This window comes from Spermophilus citellus (genome assembly GCF_964194105.1).
Source record: "Spermophilus citellus genome assembly, chromosome: 4".
NCBI lineage: Eukaryota > Metazoa > Chordata > Mammalia > Rodentia > Sciuridae > Spermophilus > Spermophilus citellus.
In genome coordinates this window covers 182,634,528-182,646,915 of record NC_138185.1, presented here as the reverse complement: position 1 = coordinate 182,646,915, position 12,388 = coordinate 182,634,528, and the positions used below count along the sequence as shown (strand labels likewise).

At 38.9% G+C, this 12,388-nt stretch overlaps 1 protein-coding gene across 13 annotated transcripts in view; it reads left to right on the top strand.

Moving 5' to 3' along the window:
* The window catches only part of NPAS3 (neuronal PAS domain protein 3), an 845,028-nt gene that overhangs the window by 769,896 nt on the left and 62,744 nt on the right, over positions 1-12,388 (top strand). For all 13 annotated transcript variants that reach the window (XM_081290034.1, XM_081290035.1, XM_081290033.1 and 10 more), the window contains one exon: positions 8,622-8,740. In XM_081290034.1, coding sequence (XP_081146160.1) covers positions 8,622-8,740 — 119 coding nt within the window. The remainder of the gene's footprint in view (positions 1-8,621; positions 8,741-12,388) is intronic.

Here is a 12,388-nt window from a genome sequence, read left to right as displayed (position 1 = left end):
TATTAAAAAGTGCACTCTCAGACCACATGCCTGCACATGGAGAGTGAGACTATGCTTAATAGTGGTTTGATTCACTGCCTGATTTTTCACTCGGCGTTGTATAGCTGTGTTCTCATCACATGGTATTGTTCTCATTCCTAATAGAGCTTTAAAGCAAGGGAAAGGCAGAATGCATATGTGTGCATTTGCAACTGCCTCTGTAACCAGATTCCTCTATGTAACTCGGTTTTTAAATATAGTATGGGGACAACATCTGTGCCTGACATGGAGATCTGGCCAGAATGCTAAGAAAACAAACATGGCAGTTCAACTGGATACTGGCGACCAGTTACTGCCCCATGGATAGGCTGCATGGAAGATTCATGTATATAAAATAGTATATTAAAGTAAACTTACAAAAGCAAAGAGCAATCATTGCAACCATAATTTTTTCTTCTTCTTTGGGATTCTAATTTTAAAAGCATTAAAGGAGACAGCTGCTCATGCTGTGATATGCGCTAAACAGCCTGAAGGATGGAAAAAAATATATTTGTAGCTCATAATAACTATTGACCTTTCTGATATACAATGTTCTCTGTGTTAGCTATTCAGTTCTATCAACAGTGAAGATTGAACATGACTTTTTAATGGAAAACATGGGGTTTTGAGCTGCCTTCACAAAGGTGTTTATGTATTATTTTTGTATTGTACTACGAAGACCAAGTCCGAATGCCCTTTGTCTGACATCATGTTTGTCATAAAGAAAGGAAAGAGAAAGGAAAGAAAAGGAAGGAAGGAAATAAAAGAAAGAACCAGAAAAGGGGAAGAAAACCTCAGTGTTATTGAGTATGTTTTATATGAAGAATTGGCTCGTAACCACTTTATAGTCGTGATAAAAGCATTGCCACACTCGATCCCGTACGCAATATTCGTAATGGAATCCACGCTGCATCCCAGGAGGACATGCTATATTTTTCTTCCAGAATAGATTCCCTCAAGTGGCAACATTTATAGGGAGTTTCCAATAAGATTTAAAATATTTGCTTGCAGTATTCATATGGCACATCTTTGGGAGTGCACAGCCTGCGCAGAATGGGTCATACTGGATATCATGTACTCTCTAAGGCCATCTTTACAATATTCAGGTTTTTCCCCTTGAACTTTCTTGTTGCTTAGTAGTTGTGTATAGAAACACCCACTGGTAGCAGCTTGACTCTGACACTGTGTATATTTCCCCAGAGTGGTATCATCCAAACACCAACTGCGGAGCAGCAGGCAGCCACTGAATGCTCTCCTCTCCCTCGGGGGACAGCCACACCAAGTAGTAACCCCTGCCAGGAGCTGGAAACCTGAAAGGCAACCTTATGCATTATGATTCTCATCAAAGACAGGCCACACAAGGCCAGGGAGTTTATCCTGACAAGTGGCATGGGTGGCAGACTATTATTATTTTTCCTCTTTTTTTTGACAGATTATTTTTAATGCACTTTAAAAGACGTTTATTACATCATTATTGAACCACAATTATTTTCACAGCTATGCTCTGGATTTTCAGTTAATGATTCACAAGTTTCTAAACAAAGCTGAAGACTCATGACTGGGTGGGAACAGGAATCAGCCCTAATGAGATTAAATAAATCGGGCTTTTTTGTCCCACCCCAGAGCGAGCTTGGAGCTGAGGCAGTCTGGCTGCTGAGGCAGAGCAGCACGGTTGCCACTGCATTGTGTGTAAGGATGGCATAACTCGTGAGCACAGAAAACGGGAGGCCACCACCAGTGGCCACAGATCCTAAGGGCCGTTACCCCCTTCCCTTCGGAGTTGCCCTCACGTGGTAGAAGACAGGCCAGTGGGATGCAAATCAGTTCTCCAAAGACAGAGAACAAAGCATTCTCTAGTTCAGGGGAAGATGGAACCTATCTTCTTTTAACTACCACATCCACTGGCCCATGGCTCTCAGAACAGTTTGCAGAAAACACTTCCTTCAACATGAATACAAGAAGAAGACATAATGACTCCCTCCCCTCAAAAAAAGAAAAAAACTTGTGGAAGAAGATATTGTTTGTGTGAGAGAGTGGCAGGGGTTAAGTGGATAATCTGTCTTAAAAGAAAGCATCTGAATGTTACTTTATTTCAACATGTGTAGCTGATGTGACTTACATTAGACACAATCCTAAACACTTGGGGAGGATAAGGGAGCCTAGGGAGGAGCAAGAAAGAGATACAACAAAGACAAGTCATCATCCCTGCTTTTCCTCTCTCACAATCTTGTGGGTGACATTGTGGATAGCACCTTTTGCAAACAACCTATTGAAAAAAATAGAGGACTTAGAAATACAGACCCTGCTTATAAAAATCAGTACTGTTTTTCATTTTCCTTACACATGTGAATTTGCCAGATACTGACCTACTGGGTCAAGCTCATAAACTTTACCTATTTATATGGTTCTCAATCAAAACAAGGCTATGATTTTTCCAGAAAAAGTTACAGGTAGTTGTTATGTTAGTCATTTACTAATATGTAATAAATTATCCCAAATATTAATAACTTAAAAAGAACAAAGGCATCTTACACAGGTATCTTTCTGTTGGTCAGAAAGCAAGGAGTGGCTTATCTGGCTAGTTCTGGCTCAGGGTCTGTTTGTAGGGTACCAATCAAGATGGCAGCCAGGTCATAGTCATTGAAGGGCTAAACTGGGGCTGAATGGTTCTCTTCTAAGTTCACTAATATGACTGTTAGCAGGAAGCTTCCGTTCCTTACTACATTGGCCTCTCCACAGGGCTGCTGAGTATTATCACAACATGGCAGCTGGCTTCCATCAGAATGAATGACCACAGAGAATGCAAGGAGAGAATGACTAATCTGGACTGTACACTGTCAATTCCACCATGTGCTATTTATTTGAAGGAAGTCACCATGTCTAGCCCATACTCACTTGAGAAGAGAGGAAATAGTTTCACCTTTTGGAAGGAAGTCTTCTGAAACATTTGTGGTATTTTTAAAACCAGATATCTGCTGGATAAACATAAAATCCACTGGAACAGTTCTGTGAGAAAGGATCTATTTTTACCATGTTTGGTCTGTTATTGGGAAACTAGATTGAGAAGATCTTATAATAGTTAATGTTTAGTGAATATTGTGTATTGAACATATATCCCTCGCCATATAAATGGATATATAATATACACTCAAAATTTTATGTGTGTGCATATGTAATATATAATTGTTACACTGTATTATTTAGGAAATATATGTATGTATCTATAATATATTCATACAGTGAACCATACTAGGTGCTACAGGAGACCATAGTTAGACTTATATCAGTCTAGCTCCCTCACATATCTAACATAAGATTAAATGGAGATAAAAGAAGCATATAAATAACTATAAGAACAGTATATTGTCAACATTCTTTGGTCAGATAAACATTTTTCATATTCATGCTCTGTCATTGATTGTATGGAAGATCTTGGGCCATATACTGACTTTTGTTAATATTTTAACAAATATTTAGTATTTGTATTAGTCAGTATGGACTAGGTTATGCAGCAATAAATAAATCCCAAAATTATAACAAAGATTTATTTCTTTGAGGGTTGGCAAGGGGTTCTGCTCCTCAGTGTCTTCTCAGACTCAGATTGGTGGAGCAGTCACAACCTAAAATGTTAAGTCATGGGGCAGAGGGAAAAAGAAAGTGGCACATCATGACTGGCTCTTGAAAATTCCACCTAAAAATGACATGTGACTTTTGCTCCTATTCCTTTGGCTGAAGCAAATCATATGAGCAGCCCCAATTCAAAGTGACTGCAGAGGGGCATTCCCCTCAACTAAAAGGAAAACTTGTGTAAGAAAAACAATAACTTCATCAAATTTCAGTGGACACATATTCATTTTAAATTCCTAAAATGCATCAGCTTCTAACAAACCTAGCTACGTTTGCCAGTGAAACAACTTGGCTTTATCAAAATAATTGCAAAATGAAACAGTATCACCTTTTCGCAGAAAGTCAGTTTGGGTGTTTGCACTTTGGATTGTCCTGTGTGCACAGAACATCTCAAAAAGATTTGAAAAGATTTGTTTAGACAATAAAGTGGGAACAAGAATATACAGTCGACCCTTCATATGCATGGGTTCTGCATCTGCAGATTCAACCAACTGCTGATCAAAAATAATAAAAATAAATTGTGTCTGTATGAATATGTGCAGACTTTTTTCTTGTAAACAATACAGTTGATAAACTCTTTATGTAGTGCTTACATTTTCTAGTACTATAAGTATACAAGAGAATACACATAGATTATATGCAAATGCTACACCATTTTCCATAAGGAACTTGAGCATCTCAGAATTTGGGTATCTGTGGGGGTTCTGGAACCAATTCCTTATGAATACTTAGAGATGACTATATTAAACTTCATATCTTAAGGACTTATCCCAACTCCATTTCTCCTTTAAAAAGAAAAATATTTTACTCACTATTAAGGGGGAGCATTTCTTAAAATTTAATTTTTTTCTTCCTGTGAGGTGTAGTGGTGCATGCTTATAATCCCAGTGACTCAGGAAGCTGAGGCAAGAGAATCACAAGTTCAAGGCCAGCCTGGGCAATTTAGTGAGCCCTTCTCTCAAAATAAAAAATAGGAAGGATATGAGATGATATGAGATGTGTGGAATGTAGCTCAGTGATAGGATGCTTCTGGGATCAATCCCCAGTACTACAAAAAAACTGGAGGGGGGGACGCCTTTGGGGCTGTAGCTCAGTGGTAGACCACTTGCCTAGCATGTGTAAGACACTAGGTTTGATCCTTAGCACCTTATAAAAATAAATAAATAAAATAAATGCATGCTGGTCATCCTCTACAAAAAAAAAAAAAAATCTTTTTTTTTTCTCTCCTGCACACTCAGGATTTGTTGACAGTTTGAGGGTTCTGATTCTAGAACTGAAAACATTTGGAGTGTACTAAAAAGAAAGGTCCTTTTTCTGCTTTGGCCTCATGCTCTTGGAGAGACCCAAAAGAGAGTTGACAGTATTCAGAATGGCCCCGGCCCTAGTTTCAGCCTAGAAAGTACTAGATAGTTCTACCTCCTCCTTCCACCTCTTATACCACTTCCTGCCCCTCCCTAACAGTAATGAGAACAACAACTTCACCACCAGTTACAGATTCACAAACAGATGTGGAATGACACAGGTAATGATTTCACATGATGGTTGATGGCATTTGCCAACATAAAAATTATTACCCCTTTTGCTATAAATTCTTCTATAAATTTTATAAACTATGCAAAAACTGACATTTCAAGAACTGAGGTGATTTAGATTTATTAAAAAGTTGAGCCCCTGGAGATTCAACAAAAGAGAATACTTTATATTTCTTTATTTGGTTTTTAGTTGCATGGGTCTTACTTTTGTTTTCCAGCTCCTGGTTTATAATTCATAGGTTGAAACTAGGCATGACTGAGCTTTGACCACTTAATCCAGCTTTACTACAGATGTCTCCTGGGTCTTGGGCAGCAGATAAAACTTCTCTGAATTCCAAATTTCTTTATCAGAGCATGTGGGATTCATGGCCACTCTCTAAAAGTTGACAGAAAACAATTTCATATCTAGAAAGCACTCTAAAATGCATCTCAGACATAAACTGGTGCCACTGTCTCTAGAGAGGATGGGTCCCAGGGAGACTTCTGTCACTACTCTGTCCTCTCTTTGTCTCTTCCTCACGTGCCCCTCTCTATTCAGCACCACACTCTGGTGTGGCCACCATGGCTATGCTGCCTTGGCTCTCTCCCAACAGAACCTTCATTACAATGTACCTCTCACCTGAGACCGTCAGAAAGGATCTTTCCTGAAGCAGCTGTTCTTGCCTGTCATGTGCAGAGACACCATGGTCACAGTTGGAATAAACCAAGTACATTTACCAGCCCCTGTGGAAACATGGCATGGTTGTGTGTGTATGCGCTGCGAATGAGTTCATCACATGTCCCTTTGAAAGGAATAGCATGGCAGGTTACTTCCGCCTTTGTCCTCAGAACTAGAAATCATGAAGAATTAAAGTGGAAATCATCATCATAAATCAGGCTGTTTTCTAGCTTGTCTGTCTCCCTCTCACTGACTCAACTCTCCCACCCCTGCTCTTAAAGTTTGAAGACTAGTTTAGATTATAAATCTCAGCTTCACTGGGGCAAAACCTGACCTTAGCATTCCTTGCACACCAGTTGTCCCAGGTGTAATTAACGCTGCCCTGCATGTTTAGGCAATTGTCATTGCACCGCATGGTGGGGTGCTGTACTCCCGCCTCCGCTGGGGCAGGAGGCAGTGTTTGGCTCCACGGCTCTTGCAAATCTTGTGTCTTCACCCAGCTTGGAGGTGCCCTTGTGGTGGTCTCTCCTATACACTGTTTTCTGAAAACAGTAGTGATTTCTCATGATGTCTGAATTACCCTCCCTTCTACAGTTATAGGCAATTCCTTCCTGACTAGGTCAGGGTCTCCAGGACCCTGGCCCTAAAACATATTTCACATCTCTGGGAAGTTTCATTTGTCCTCAGCTATTGCAAACACGATCTTGCTGAACAGAACTGAATTTTGAACGCTGTTTGTGGTGGGGATTCTGATGGCTTCACGTTAGTTCAAGTCTCTGAGGACCAGTGCCAGTAAATGTGAAAGGGACAACAGTAGATTGGCATACTTTTCCATTTCCACCAGGATGAAAAAACTGCTATAAATTAAGTCTAACCTTAAATGTATAATCTGTCCTTGGGAGGAAAAAAAAAAAGGATATAGCATCTTCAAGCTCTCGGCATCCCTTACGAGAAAAAATTGGTTCTAAGGGTCTCTGATCTTGTGTTTTAGTAAAATAGAACTGCACGGCTGACTGACAGTTCTGATCTAAAGCATTTACGTTTAAGTTTTGATCTCTCTGCTTTTGATTAAAACTAATGAGCTCATTTAATTCAAAATGGGAATCTCTGATAAGAGAAATAAGGTTGATGTGATTGGATTAGAGGGGCAAATTAAACTCTTAGAGCAGAAGTTTGTGCTTATATAGTGTATTAAAAAGCTGTTGGCGTATTATGGCGTGTTAGATGATGAGAAAAATTTCATAGTAATTCATATTTAATCAGAAGAAATGAAAGTACTAAATATAACATGGCTCTGCTTTTCCCTCGAGTGATAAAAAGCTGTACATTTAAAATGACATCAGATCCATGCTCTCTAAAACAAAAAAAAAAAAAGAAAAGAAAAGAAAGAAAGAAAAAGAAAATCTTGAGACACATAAGAAAGGGATGCTTGTCAATGGTCCCATCGCCCCAGAATAGAAATGCCACAAATGTAGGAATATAGAGTCTTATTAAGAATGATACAAGAAAAGCCCCAGACCACAAATAGCAAGGTTTCTGTTATTAGAGTAGCTCTCATTTCTTCATCTGAGCATCAAGTTTAATATGACAAATAGACATTATGTACTCTTAGAAATACATGAATTACATTTCATAATCTAAAATTTAAAAGCTTGTTTTACCATTTTTATCTATTTTAGTAGCCATTTTTACATATACTTAGTTCTTAAATCTCTTAATTAACTGTATTTCTTTACTTCCATTCCAGAGAAAATTAGTGTTAGCTTAGGGTACTTAAAAAAAAAAAACCTTCATTGTTGTTCTACATCATTTTTTCCTTTTGAATAAGAAAAACTTTAATATTTAAGAAGAGTAGAATTTGAGTATTTTTTTAGGCTTTAACCCCCCCGCCCCCCACAATTATTTTATTTGCAGGAAGAGACCTAAATTCATAAAAAGCTTATTTTTAAGAAAACAGACTTATGCTGCCTTCTGATCCTTTTGCATGAAGGTGTGCTTAGATCAGCAAAATTTTAAGCTACCACTTTTAAGTTTCATAAGTCTACAAATTTTCTACTTACTCTAAAAACATATGAAAGGAACAAGTAAGTATTTTGTTTAAGAGAAGAAACCTATTTTCTCATATCAGAAGCAGAGAAGTGAAAAAAGAGACCCCTGCCTATATAGGTAAGGGCCAGGGGCAAGATGCCATTGTGATAGGAATGAGAAGTTGATATCGTGAGTAGTTTTTATTTCTGTCCTCGGTACATCCCATTCTCATCCCTCTGTCTGGAGTCAGTTGAGAAGACCTTGGGTTTCTTGTCCCCACAATGAAGAAAACCAACTCAGGAGGGCAAGGACATTGGTCAGGATGTGGCTCTCCAATCTGGGAGGCTTTGTGGTTCTGACCCCTCATCAGAGGCACCTCTGCCTGTACCTTGGTTGACCCCATAAATCTACAGGGCCCTTCTTTTTCCTGACAGTCCTCTCTGCACAGGACTCAACTGAGTCTCAAAGTGAGCTACAATTACTTACCATTGGAACCCACTTAAGGAGCTGCTGCAAGTTAAAAGACTTGAAAAAAATCTCTAGCTAGAAACAGGAAAGAAGCTACTTTAGACACATTAATTTTTCTTTTTTATTTTCTGCAAAGTAAACATTCTCTAAATGAGGTAAATTGATTACTACACTCTTAGCACCCATCAGTCATTTATTTTTAGTGAACTCAAGGATTGCACCTGAGCAGTAGCTGTGAAGGGCTGTGGAGAGCTCTAAATCACGTGTGTATGTATTTTTGTATTCCTCAGTGGAGTCCACCAGCCCCAGCCTGCTAACCACTGACAACACCCTTGAGCGTTCCTTTTTCATCCGAATGAAATCTACTCTGACCAAACGTGGCGTGCACATCAAATCGTCAGGATATAAGGTAAGCTGGGTTCGGAGAGGGGAGACATTTCTGTTTCAGACCAATCTGAGCTAATTTGCATTGAGTTTTCCAGATACCTTGGGTCTGTATAATTAACACATGTGACCTTGACCAGCCCATAGGGTTCCTAGTCATCTTTCCTGTTTCAGAGTAGGGCTTCTTTATACCTCCTTATCACTTTATACCTCCTTATCACTTCAGACATTGCTGATGCACTAAATGCCCCAGGGTCATGTCTTTTCTTAAAACGCTGGTTAATAACACGCCAAGTGCTTCAGCACCTGCAAGAAATTCACTTTGATGGAGAAGGTGACCCAAATTCATATCAGTCCTTAAAAGGAGTATTCTAGAACTGTTGCTTATGAAAGTTCTACTTCTCTCATTTTCCCCTTCTGATTCTCCCTTTCTCGTTAGGGAAAGACTGTTCAGTTTAGGAACATCTTGGCTGCTGATATCTGTACATATAGATAGGAAAATCAGGTTGGGTGTTACAGACCTTCATTCTGAAATTACAGTAATTGAACAACAGTCATATGTTAGCATACACGGAATACACGACATACAGAGTATATGTTCCTCACAAGCAGAGACCAAGTCTGGAGTCATAATCTACATTATTATCATTTTAAGGTTAAAGATATAAAAGCCCTCTAATCTCAAGAAATTCCAACATTCCAGTTACTATAGCAACATAAATTAAGACCTATGAAATGCCTTTGGCAACCTGAATCTTATCAATTTTACAGCACACTAACCAATCTCAAGCAATATTTATTGTCTGTAGGATGGCAAACAGAAACAGAAACTGAATGTATCATTGATGTGGCCAGCATGACCTTCCCCAGTTTGGGACTTTAGAACTCCTGATAACTCAGTTCTATAGGGTGACCATAGCATTGTCAAGGGTAAAAACAGCTGCTAACATCAGGCATTGAAACATTCATATAAGTCATCAGGAGACTAGCAGCTGTATAAAGTCAGAGTCAGGCACTTTCTTTGACATTAATTCTTCAGGAAAAAAGGGGGGGAAAAAAGAAAGAAAGAAAGGAGGTGGGAAAGCGGGCCCTTCCAAGGACGACCTTTAGCTGAGCTGTCCTACAGTCTGAAAGACACATGTGGTGCAACCTTGACCTTTCCAGGGTGTGAAGCAAAGAGGCAGCCAGGGCAGTTCCACCTGTGCCTGCCGCCTGCTGCAGTTCACCCTATGGAGGCTGGCTGCAAAGCAATGTATGGGGGAAAGAAAACAGACCTCATCCTTAGGACCACTTTGTATTTCCCTGCCTTGCTGAACACTATGCATTTATTAGTTGTTAACTGTGTAGCATTAGCCAGTTTAGGATTCTATAAACAGACTATAGATGTGGAGATTATTGTTACTTTTATGCTAGAATGAGGCATTCTTTGCATCCCAGATTTTAGGAGCCATATATTTTCTTTCAACTCTTACTTTTCTGTCTCTCAGCATTGTTTCTTCACCTTTTCTGGGTTTTACTGGTTTGTGGGGGTATATCATAGGAGGAGCAGGTTTTAAAATGCAATAGTTAGTATAATTCAATATCATTAGATAATGTAATTTTTAAAATTCTGTTTATACTACAAGCTAGAAATCGCAAAGCTCTTCAGAATTTTTGGTCTGCAAGAGTAGAACTGGTCAGGTGCAGAGGCACATATCTGTAATTTCAGGGTCTCAAGAGGCTAAGGCAGGAGGATCTCGAGTTCAAAGCCAGCCTGAGCAACTTAGCAAGGCCCTAAACAAATTATTGAGACCCTGTCTCTAAATAAAATATAGAACAGGGCTGGAGGTGTGGCTCAGTGTTTAAATACCCTGGGTTCAATCCTTGGTACCCCCCCCCGAAAAAAAGGCTATGTGGATAAAGAAGTAATATGAAGAAACAGTTTGGGTCTACAAAAGAGACCAAGTATTTTGTGTTTGATTTGCCATATGGGCATCTCAGCAAAGTTGATTTTGCTGCTAGACCTGATCAGACAAATGAAGATCTTAGAGACTGATACTTCATTCATTCAGCAAAGATTCATTTAATTCCCACTATGGGACTTGTTCCAGATCCTAAAAATCCAGCATTGAAGAATAATGTTTTTGCTTTCATAAAAAGTTTTCCTCTTACAAATCCCACCATTATGTACAACTATAATGCATCAATAAAAATATGGAAGAATGTTTCTCCCTTACATTCTATTGGGGGAGATGGACTATAATAAATCAATTAATAAAGAAGGTTATCTCAAAGAATAATGAATACCAAAGTAACAACAGGTGAGCTCTAGGGCCTGACAATATGATGGGCATGATATAGTTTACAGATATTAAGCATCACAACAGTCCTAGAGGAAAATGCTTTTATTGGTTCCACTTCACAGAATAAGAAACTAATGCTAGGGAGGATGATTAGCATATTTATGCTAGAACGAGGCATTCTTTGCATCCCAGATTTTAGGAGCCACATTAAAGAAGACAGATTAAAGAAGACAGAACTTAAATTTGGGGAGTCTCAATCCACACCCCATGTACTTAACAACTAGGCTATACTACTATGTGGAGTGAAGTCAGGTAAAGTGAAGGAGTGGCTGGTAGGGGCCAGAGACCACTTTAGATAGGAGGGTCACAGAAGGCCTCTCTACATAGAGTAGTGAGTAAGAAGGGAAGAAACAAATGGAATAAAAATGTTTCTGAAGCAATTTCAGTTTAGGATTAAAGATATCTTGCTATAAAGGTGGCCTTAAAGAAATAAAATATTAAAATGCACAACCTTGAACAAACAGTATTGGAAAAGATTTGGGAGCTATTGCAGAACCCATCAAATCATATAATGTTGAAGTACCCATACTCCTCTACCATACCCTATTCAAAAGTCTTTCCCAAGATACCATGAAAGCCCCCACCTAGTGCCTTATTCCCCTCCCCAGAATGGCTGCCTACAAGAATTGATTCATCCACTGTCCCCCAATAAGATGACTCACCCAACAGATATGACTTGTCCCCTCCTCCTTCTCAGTGAACGAACATCTCTCATTAATTAACCTTGTCTGAAATTTGGTAGAAAAACTGATGAGAACCCATGACATACACAACTGAATAACATCCCTACTTATCTGTTCATTCTCAGTAAGTAAATCTAGCAGCTTATAAAACATTCCAATAAAACTGGTAATCACCCTGCCACCACACAATAAACACAAATAAAAGGAAACAGTGAAGATAATTTCTCTGTCCCAATATTCACCCTAATTTATTACTATTGTGTGCATCTCTCTTTTTCCCTTAAAGATCCAAGATGGTAAGCCTAGCTCAGTGCAGGTCACTATACTTCTCTCCATTTTCTCCTGTGATTTTGGTACATGAACCTTTAGAAAGTTCTTCATCATTTTATCTGTTGCTGTTACCACTGACAATAATCACAGAAAGAAAAATACCACTTACTGAGCATTGACCCTGTGTCAAGTACTGTGCCAACCATTTTATATTTATTTTTTTTAATCCACAGAACATTATTATTTGAAAGCCTCCTTTATGCATTGTTTTTCTCATTTTCCATATAGTGAAACTGAGACAAAATGCTTTCCCATGGTCATAACTTTTAGGTAGCTAGTGAGGAGTCAAAATCGAATTCATGCAATATTGATTGATTG